The sequence below is a fragment of the Phasianus colchicus genome, chromosome 2, assembly GCF_987193195.1.
Source record: "Phasianus colchicus chromosome 2, bPhaCol1.hap1.1, whole genome shotgun sequence".
Taxonomy (NCBI): domain Eukaryota; kingdom Metazoa; phylum Chordata; class Aves; order Galliformes; family Phasianidae; genus Phasianus; species Phasianus colchicus.
Window position 1 is genome coordinate 34,137,632 of NC_143437.1, and position 11,199 is coordinate 34,148,830.

At 40.2% G+C, this 11,199-nt stretch overlaps 1 protein-coding gene across 4 annotated transcripts in view; it reads left to right on the forward strand.

The window, feature by feature from the left end:
- The window catches only part of SMYD3 (SET and MYND domain containing 3), a 371,581-nt gene that overhangs the window by 347,804 nt on the left and 12,578 nt on the right, over positions 1-11,199 (forward strand). For all 4 annotated transcript variants that reach the window (XR_016464163.1, XR_016464164.1, XM_031592877.2 and 1 more), the window contains exon 11: positions 6,788-6,896. Coding sequence is in view for 2 of the 4 variants with exons in the window: in XM_031592877.2 (XP_031448737.2) it covers positions 6,788-6,896 (109 nt within the window). In the remaining 2 variants the exon portion in view is untranslated. The remainder of the gene's footprint in view (positions 1-6,787; positions 6,897-11,199) is intronic.

An 11,199-nucleotide genomic window follows, 5' to 3' on the forward strand; every position in this document is an offset into this window, starting at 1 on the left:
TTCCGTTCCGTATTTTACATCTCTTCCCATGCATGTTCTTAGTAATAATTGTTCTCCCACTCTTCCTTTGCTGTCTTTCTTAGACTTCCTGAGTTTTCTGGCTTTAAACATACTCTCTTTCACTTTCTAATTATTTTTTTAATAAGTTCTTTGAACTAAACTGTTGACCCTGTCCTCTTCTTCCTCTGGATATGCAAGGACTTAGGCAGTGTATTCCTCTCTGAAGTAACAGTTCATCCTACTATCTTTAGATGGTGATGTCATGACAAAAATAGCAAGAGCTTCAAGATGCTCTGAAGATCAGCCAGGACGCAGGGACAATTTTTGTAAAGTCTTTTCCTTCTTCCATTCCAAACTAAATATTGTTTCTTACCCTAACATTTCCTAACACCAGAAGACAGAACACTTGACATGGACCACTCAGACAGCATCAGCATTTTAAATTGAGTAGTTTGATCCAGAGCCAAGAAGAAAATAGTGGTTTATACCACTCCATCATTTTATTAAAGTTATCATTCAACACGCCAACATCTGGAACGAAATCCATTTTGATGTGGCATAGATTGTCACCATAACACAGGAAAATAGCAGAATGATCAGCAGCCAGAGAGAAATGATTTCTTAGATGGATAGCTAACATTTCTTGCGAATTCAGTTGATTAAGAAGTGTGATTGCTTATTTGATCACATCAGTTGAATTACTGAAACAAATACTAGTAGAAGACTATAAGACATAGATGTGATGAAAAAGATTTTGAACCATGATTTCACAGATCTAAATCCTGAATTGTTTTTAGTGGCACTTATTTCACGGAGATAAAGGGACATGTCTGGAGTGAGGACAGAATAAAAAAAAAATGAAGAAGAAATTGGCTGTCTGTCACAAAAATTTCTAAACTAATACTACTGTTTCTGCATTTTGTTTGTGAAATACAACATGCCTTTTAAGCCTAAAAAACTGTATTTACTTTCATTTGGCTTGGCAGAAACAGACAGACAGCATGAAGCTGAGAACCAGGCCCTGCATGAACCATGAAAAAATCATATTGCCTGAACCTGCACACAGTTCTTGAGATCCAGGTTCAAATCTTGGCTTTCCTAGGGTTTTTTTTGTTTTGTTTTGTTTTGTTTTTTGTAACATTTGAGAAATCATTTCATTTACCCTTGCCTCACTTTCTCAACTATGCAGTGCAAGGACAGCCATGCTGTACTTTTTAGTATGATGGTGCACTTAAATGAGTTGTGGTCTTTGATGAAACTTTCAATATTTAAGATAACAGAGGATTTTGTTGGCAAAGCAGTAATACAGATAGAGAGCACATGTAATTTAGACTGTAAAAATGTACAGCCAAGATGTATTTTAGTCTTATATATTATATAAGATGTATATATTACAGAGACTTCCAAAGGAGGCTTGAACAGAGATGCAATGTTTACGTATCTCTACTGATAGCTGACCATGGCTGGCTCGAAGAACAAGGCTGACTTTCTGTTGTTAGCTAGAGATGTGCACTAGCAGTTACCTCGAGGAAATCCTCCATGCTAGTGCTGAGGGATTGATCCCACAAGTGACAGAGGTAATATCAGGGGAAAAAAAATAGAAAAAGCTGATGCCTGCGTTAAAGTGTTCAGTCGTGCTTTGATTGTGTCAGTGAGACACTGTGATGGGGAGATCAAATGGACAATAAAAATTTCAGAGCAGTTGGAGTATACCAACTCTACTACAGATAAAAGATTTTGTCTGCTGTTCCAAAACTGACATGATTGCTACAGAAAGATATAAGGGGAGTTGTAAGGTCCTGAACTGATTTAATCATTCCAGGTCATCCATAAATAGGGAATTGAGATAGGGAGGAAGGAATGTCTGTTTAAAACTGTTCTTATTCCAAGAAAAAAACATGTGGTAACATGAGAACAGGGCCAGACTTCCATGGGGGAACTCTAAAGATTATACATCAGTTAATATAGGCATACTGCCCTGAGAAATTATACAATTACAATGTGACTTCTAATACTTAGCATGGAAAACAAAGTCATTTATTCCAGTATCAATAACATTTTCTCATTTCCTCCAGAAATAACCCTATAGCCTTGTTTTATTTCAGACTAAGCTCTTGTGCAGGGCCAGTGTTTATTATAATATTAAAGTAATTATTTATAAAAAAAGGATATTTTCTATAAATACAACATTGCTTTTTAAGCACTATTTCAGCTTTAGATTCCCATTTTTGGTGTAGGAACGGATAGGTGAAATTCAGAGATCAGAATGAGCAGCTGTAGCACAGTCCCTTTTTTTAGGTATTAAGATCTACGAGCTCCCAGATGATGAGCACAGGTAGTTTACCTCTTCTATACTCTCGAGGGATATAATTTCTTTGACTGTTCATAAAGCAACTGGACCATTCTTGGAAATGTCAATAGATACCAAACATTTTGTACTTTTTAGCGTAATTAACAATTTGTCCTTAAATTTGTCCTAAAAATCATCCCAGTCACTGAATGGAAAAATTGTCATGTGAATTAGATAACCAGTGTCGCATCAATAAATAATGAAAAAAAACAAATAGCTGGACACCATAAAAATAATTCTTAGACAGCAGTCATGTGAACAGCTTTAATGAATGTACTCAAATATTGATTCAATCTGAAATCAAGAATAAGTAAAAAAAAAAAAAAAAAAAAAAGAAGAAGAAGATAAGAGGGTCACACTTATCAGGTGCTGTATTTGTGTGAACATTTCCATCCAGCATAGCTAGTGCATTTCTGTCTTAGAGGCTGATGCTTTCCTCTTTGCATTCGGCTCACACCTTTCCTGAAGCCCAGAAGCCTGTTCTTAATTCCTTCTCTGTTGCCGTGGCTCCTAAAACTGCTTTATGTCTTTTATGCTGTCATATTTACTTGCACTAAAAGGTACTACAAAGCAATTTGCAGTCATGTATGGCATCACTTTTCACGTGTCACCATATTAAAGAGCCTTGTAACATTTCCATTTTAAACCCTCATTTCAGGTTTTACAAATCCTGCCTGCTTCTAATTACGTCAGGCTGAAGACAAAGGTGCAAATGTTAACCCTGCAGACAGATTTACAGAGACAGAGGAAATGGCAGGAGTTTATTTTAAAATATGAGGTATCAGAAAAGACATTGATTTTGCATATTTTTTCTTTTTTAATAGTAGGCTTTAGCTCCTAGGAGAACACAAAATTTCTGATTATTCATGCTCTAATGGGAGATAATTTGAGTGAAATTAGAGGAATCACAGTATTAAGAAGTAGAAGGAGTTGACTAAAATTTGTCAAGTTTGTTTCTGTTGATTTTTTTTTTTACATTGTTGTATATAAAAGAATGCAGATGATTGCTTGAAGGGATTCAGAGCTGAAATAGAGATATAGAATGAAGAAAATTTTTCTTTATAAAGTGTATGAACAGTGACTGCTCTGGAGGTTAATCAAGGCAAATGTCAGGGCTGAACTGCAAATAGGGGCTATTGAATTCATGGTGTATTAGAAACTGCTATGGCTTTACAGAGTATTGGCCTTATCTTTGTCTACTGAATATTGATATCCTTCTATTAAGTGAACGAAATGCAGAAATTGCTGGTTCCTGGAACAGTGAAACACTGAAGTAAGCTACCTGGAGACTAAGTTATAGTTTTCATTTGAGGTTTTGAATAGTCAGCTAGACAGTGCTTTCTTTGCCTCGCTCTTACCTGTGCAGTATACCTGGCACAACCCAGAAAGAGAGTTGAGCTGGGGACTTTCTGAGAGAGTATGACTCAGACAAACCCGTTGGGCTTGATGGCTGCCTCCAGCAAAGGCACTAAGAGAGCTGGCCACGTTACTGACTATCATATATGAAAGGCCAAAAGGGCCAGGGAGTTGTCATCCAGGTTAGAATATTACAGTGCAGATGAGCAGACAGCTTGACAGGTAACAAAAGAGTTGGATGGTGGAAGTCAGAGGGTTTTGGCCAATATGTTGCTGACTGAATGCCAGCCAGTACCATTTAGTGCTGCCTGGGTCCTATTCAGGACTGGTCCTAACACCTCCACCAACAACCTGGAGGGGGCACTAGAAGCTGCTTTGCTGTTATTTCAAGTGACACCAAGTTGGGACTAGCAGATAGGCAAGGGACAGGCTGGCTTGGGTGCTGCTAGCCAGAGGCTGAAACAAAGTTGTACTGTCTTAGATTAAGTCTGGGGTTTAAAATTTAAAGATTTCTCCGAGCCTCCTCCAGTTGTCTTGCTTACAGTGCAGCTTTAGTTGATAGTTATTGTAGTCTGTTTAATCTCTCTTTGCAAGTGAATTGCTGTGCATTGACCAGTGCCAAGGGGCAGGAAACATCACTCCACAGAACTGTCTTCCTTTATTTCATCTTTCAATATGATGCTGTTCCCCTTCCCGTCCCTCAGGCCTTGGTAAATCTCATAAAACCCTTTTCAGATTGAAATCCTACTCTTCCCAAGCTGTACCGTGTTTTGCAGGATGTATTCCTCTATAGTTGTGTTATTCTCATGTTGACAGTCTTTAGGTACCAGTTTCTCTGGCTGGTAAATGTCTCCCTTAGTATTAAACATATCCATTTGTTTTGTTCAGAGCAACATACAAGGATAACAGATTTGCTCTCGACTACCTGACACTGCTTCTTAATTCTTTTTGCCATGCCATATTGAATTCTGGGGATGCCTGGAAGAAATGAATGACTTTCTGCCCACTTACATGTCTTCCAGAAGAGCTGCAAGCTGCCCAAATTTCTCTTGTAAACTCACTCAATGCAGATGCTTTCATGAAAGGTGTTCCAGTAGTTTAACAGATTTATTCCGGAATATGATAATAAATAGTAGTTTCAAATGTCAATTTTAAGACTTGCAAATGTAACTATATACATGCACAAGATCTGAACATAAATCAGTGCAGTAAAATAGCTTTGTAAATATTTATGAACTCAGAGCTCGTTGTTCCACACTTAGTCCTCCTATGTCCTCATCTTAAATTTTCACTTGCTTTAGTTTATGGTTGGTAGTCTGGACAGAGTACCTGACATTGTTAAATGGCCTCCTGTTTTCTCTGGGTATTGCCCATACCACAGTGGTAAATCTTCACTGACTGCAAGTGAACGTGTGAGCTATAAAGAGAGAGCTGTCTGCATGCAGGGACGGATTCTGCACTCTGGTGGATCCCCATGAAGTTCAGCAAGCCACATGTTGCCAGACTGAAGCGCAGCCTGCATTTGTCCATGTGATCTCATGAAGGACCAGACAGAGAAGAATCAGAGCAGGGAGCAGCAAAGTCTACCAAGGACTGCAGAAACTTATCCACACAAAACTCTTTGCTGCTGCTTCTATGGCCATGATTGTTGACCAAGGCATCCCAGTATTTCAGTAGCCCTGAATTAAAGGGGGAATTACCTTTTTACTCCATCCATAGCCACAGTCACAGGTGAGGGGAGAAATATGCACCCATAATGGTATCATTGTTTTGCAAGTTTTAGAAAGTTGCGCACATCATCACTATTCCCATTTGTGCCATGCTATCTCTGCAATTCCTATTTACTCTTTGCTAATCCACATCAAAATCTCAGACTTAGTTGCATTTTTTTTCTTTAACTATTAGCAGATAGCACCATGTTAGTTGATACAGTCATCAGAAAAAAAAAAAAATCTAAAAATAACCCTTCTGATAGATTTCTAGTGTCTATTCATCTGAATCACTGAAATTCCTTAATGATCGGTTAGGACTGAGACAAGTACTGCCATTTTTCTTCTCTTTAGCCTACTGACTCTCCTTTTTGGGCTGCAACCCCCAAGAGGGCTGAGAACACCGCTGTGCACTTCTTGTAGTTCTGTGGTCTGAACAGGTGGTGCACATGGGAATTTAGGATGAATTCTTCACAAGAAGCTGGTTTCTACTGCCTCAGAAGAGGCCTTCATAGATCAGGGTACAGAGATCCTACTGGGTGTGCTTCCCATGTGTTTCTGTGTCTCACCGAAATTGTGTGAAATCAGCAGAAAAAGGAATTTGGGGTGTGCAAGCATTTTCCATGATGCTTACTTATTTTCATTTTAGACTTACGACGTTTCATGAGTGTCTTGAAGGGAATTAATGATGACATTGCCCTCCATCTACATCCTCGGGAAAAGAGAACACAGTTCTGCTTTCATCTCAACATATGCTGTTCTGAAAGTAACTCCAGTGAGGTTGATGGAAAACTTCTGCTTCTGTGAAATTGAGAAAAGGAATTTTTCCTCATTTTAGCAAATACCCTGCCTATATTCACGAGCCAAAACCAAAATGTTACTTTGAACATGCGTTACCAGTTCTTTCTGCAATAAGGAGCAGCAAGCAATCCCTCAGAAATGATGACACACTTGGTGTCGTGTGCAGTCCTTCTCCTTCATCTTATAGGACCCAGGACAGGTTTTCCTACTGAAGCTTCCTTAAAAAAATTATGCATACCTCTTCGGGAATGTAGGATTGTGAACGACCTCTGTTTGCAACACTAAATATACAGTAAATGCTATTGTGCTATCCAACGTAGCAAATGAAATAATCCCACTCCAGTCACTTCCTAACAGGATAATGTTAAAGGCATTCCTCTGAGATAGAGAGTAATAATTTTCTAATTCCCCTCAGTATTTCATGCTTCTTGGTAGAGCAGCTAATTTTCTCTGAGTACCTTATTAACATTCACAAGGACTTTGCAGTCTCACCCTAATAGCTCTCCACAGAGAAGTGACTGTGAAGGTGAGAGCCGACACAGTGACGCATTTCCCTCCCTTTTCTCCGCAGGCTGTATTATCCTGATTTCCATCCACTGAGGGCTGTGCAGCTGATGCGAGTGGGCAAACTGCAGTACAGTCAAGGCATGTTACCTCAGGCACTGGAGACCTTGAAACAGGTCAGTACTTTGGACTGCTTCTTCCTTCCCCACTCTTTTGCTAACCCCAAACCCACCGTGGATTCCCTTCCCTCCTGTCCTGACTGTAATTTGTGCCTTTGAGTATTCCTCACCACTTTTTCTATCATCCGTGCTGCTTCCTCAGGCTGCAGCTGAATGCAGTGATGGGTCACTGTTGCACAGAGTTTCAGGGACTGCCTTTCTTTGGTATCAGTAACTGCTAATTACAGTTTGATAGCTCAGAGGTGTCTGAATGAAAAATGACTATTAGATCTAAGAGATAAAAATATCGCAGTGTTTTCTACTCTCCTTACCACAGAGTAGAGAATCTGGGACCAATGAAAGTAAAGAGCAGGAGCAGAGCTATGGTTTCCACCCTCCTTCTTCCCTGTAGGTATCTGTGATTTTGGATAGAAGAACTTTGCCTTTTAGTGCTTGTAGTTTATTGTGAGTCACACAATCAACAAGCATGCTTCTTCATCCCTTCTATTTCTGTATCATTCACCATCTTCTTCAGTCTGTTTCTGCAGTTTTTTTACAAGACACTTTTTGGTTTTAAGCTATCCCTGCTGGACCTAAACTGATTTTGTATTCATCTCCTCCTACCCTAGACTATTTGTCCTGCCATTATATTGCTGTTACTATCATCTTAAATATATCGAAGAATCCCCTTTCAGGAGTGATGTATCTTCAGAACATGGGCTCACTCACTTCCCATCTCAAATCCTACATCACTGCTGGGGTATTTTTCTCCCCTGGACAACATACTGCTTCAAGAAGTGCCAGGCTCATTCGTGTGTGTTACCAGCTCTCCTTTGCTGAAGTTAGCCTGAAGGCAATACCAGTTCTGTGAGGTTCTCCAGCTCATCTTCCTGCCCACCTCTGGTGCCTGATGCTCTTTACTGCCTTTGCTCAGTGCTGCAGACAAGAGCAGCCCCAGGGCTGACAGTTGGATGAAGCTGGTGCCTTGCTTTAAGTTGATGTTTTGCTCCTGTCTGGGTCTCCTTTAGATAACATTCATGACTCTAAAGATAACTTAGTATTTTGTACTTGCTTTTTTAAGCCCCATAACTATTAGGTTTTAACATCTGATCATTTATACAAACTGGATAACTGATAATTTTCACTTGTTTAAATAATAAATTTGATAGTGCTTTTTTTTTTTTAATTTTTACTAAATCCTAGTAACTTAAATCTTCACTTGATATATTTAACTTAAATTGTGGCCAATTCTGATGATTAAGAAGCTGATGTGACAGTAATCAATTATATTTCCCATTCATTATTCAGCAATAAGCTATATATCTGTCATGTGCCAGGTAATCTGCTGTGCTATTTCCCCTATCATATTTATAATTTCCAAACATTCAGACCTTCGTTTTTAACAAGCAGAGAGCTCCCATACAGAGGAGAGATCTTCATAGAGATTTCTGCAATACATCAAGAGGTGTCCTTCTAGTAGCTTTTCTAATATGATACAGCATTAGATGAAAATGGAGTTAACTCTCCTAGAGCCATCTCTGTCTACATCTACATCTTCGCTGCTGTCGATGAAGGCAGAAGTTGTGATAGCTTTTTGTATATATTTACTGTTGCCCATTGCAAGCCAGATTGTTACTGCATTATTCTTCAAGTGCAGAGCAATACTTAACACAGAAACCTTCTTTCAAGCTTTGATCTCCTCTATCCATAAAAAAAAAGGGAAAGGAGCATGCTGTTTACTGTTCTTGCCATGCATCGGTGCATCTCTAATCTTGGTCTCCAAGCCAAAAGGATGCAGTAAGGGCTTTGCAGCTGGGATGCAGAGCCATTTACAAACTAATTCTATTGCGTCTCTGTCTGCTACCCTCTCCATCTCCCCCTTTCCACTCATACATGTAAGTCAGGGAGAGCCTAACCTCCCACTCCCATGGCTGAACAGAAGGGAAAGATCCCTGTCACCCTGCATCCCTGTGCAACCTGTACACATGGGTCACAGTGCTTCTTTGAGTGGAACTGAAGCTGATTCCCTTCAGTGCTGTCTACTCTGAAACAAATTAGAGCAAAATATAATTCCCAGTTTGTTGTGAGTAAAGGATGTGATTCCTAATATAACTCAGATAATGTCCTGGAGTTATATCGGAACACAGTTTGGTCTTTTGTGATTAGATGTGTCAACAGAGCATGCCACATGCTCAGAGCAGAAACTCGATTGCCTTCTCTGCTTCATTACTCTTCTTAATACACTCTGACATTGAATAGCACCCTGTTGGAGCCCTCGTCAGACTAATTTCAGTGTGGCATTAAGGAGAAGGATGTGGAAGTTGCAGAGGAATCAAGATCTGAGTGAAATTCACCTCACTCATATAAATCCTGTTTAATCAGGCACAGCCGCAGAGCTGCTGTGGTTTGACAGCCCCTCTGCATCAGATGTGCAGATGTGCAGGACCCATGCACCTTCACACATGGCTGTACAGCCTAGCCTGTACTGCTGTTCTCTCTGCTGCCTGGAAGTGAAGCACTAGCACAGCCACTGTAATTGCAGAACCCTTTGGTTTTTTTACCAAAGTGCACTCAGTAACACCGATGTTTGCTATGTGTCTTTGTATACCATAATAGCACTGCAAACTCCCTGCTTTGGTTGCCCATAACTTGAGTGCAGTTGGACTCTGTGAGGGCAAGCAAGGTAAAGGGGGGAGGCTTGGACCTGATTTCTGACCCCTGCCTCCTCACAGCAAGCGTCTCTATCCTTCTGTGAGCTGATGGGCATGATTTTCTTGCCTCGTGAAGGCCTGCAGGAGGTACGACATTGTTACCTTTCTTGTAATTCCTGGTATGAAGGCAAAAAGTGCAGGAAGAGGAGTAAAATCCCTCCCAGGTTTCACAACAAAGAAATTCCCTTCTTCTAGGTGTTTACTTCAAACGCTGAAATGTTTACCAGCCCAGTACTGATTGGCTTTGTTTTAGCTCTGCCGGCATTCACAAGGGCCCCCCTCAACAGGGAGACAAGGAGAAACACTCTCTCTTACGTGTCAGCCTTCACTTTATGCCATCTCAGCTCATGGCCATTTGCTTTCTGCTTTCACTGTGATGGAGTGGAGCCATCCTGCATCTGCAGGGAGCTGTGACAATGGGCATCCCATCCCATCCCAATGCAAATCAGGAGAAAACGACTGTGCTGCATTTCATTTGCATTCATGGAGCAACAGTCATACCACTACTCTAATGGGTTTTATATTCTTCAGGGAGACTGTATGGTTGATGATGCTGCGGCCTCTGCTGCTGCCTTGCAATCACTATAGTTTTTCATAATTAGAATTGTGGCGTGTGTGGTCTTCCTCTCAGATGCAAGAACAAGACTCTGCTCAGCCTTGGCTCTGCTGGTTAGCTGTAAGATTTAGAGAGTAAGGGGTATCAGAGAGTTGGCTTATTTCTCCATACCTTTTATACATTCTCAGTAAAAAAAGTCTTTGCTTTGGAGGTGAAATTATTCTAAATTTTGTGCTGATCTTTGCAAAAAATTAGCTACATAACTTCATGCCAGTGTACCTTCAGGATTACAGAAGTCATTGTTATTCTGACTTCAGTACAGCCTGGTTCTTACTTGTAGTTCAGTGTATAGGATAGAATATTGCATGAGTATGATTTTCTCTCTGAAGGAGACAGAACAACAAAGACTGGGTACATTTATCTGCCATACTGAAGAAAGAAAGGAAATGGAAACGAACAGTTGCGGATGAGAGAGAAGTCAGCCATGGTAGTGTTATCTCAAGGTTAGGCATGAAGTTAGGAAATTTTGTCTTACAACAGAGACATATCATCACGGACATCTCCAGCTGTGCATCAGGTTGCTCAGGACCATCACTACTCACCAGGCTTTTGTCTTGTATATGGGATGAAGATCGAGCTGGGACCTGGCATGCTTGTCCTGATATCCAGACATGTCCAAATGCACAGCTTGTTAACACAGGCCATTCACAATAGGTCCATCACCTTTTTGACCAGGCCATCCAAATACCAAATGTGTCTGGATCTATGGCCGCCAATACACCTTGCCATTTCATCCTGGAGTTATCTGGTCCATGCTTTGCCTGACTATGGCTACATTGTGCTGCACAGCAGCATGCACAGGCTCCAACCTTCAGCTGTTCTGCTCTGCACCATCCAGGCATTCCTACACCATTCCAGTGTTTATCTTTCTCTATCCAAGCTGTCTCTGACAGGTAAGGACTGGCTCTTACTGCTTTTTTATTATTTCATTATATTATATTATTTATATAATATATATATATATATTATTATATATAATTTTATATTATTCCAA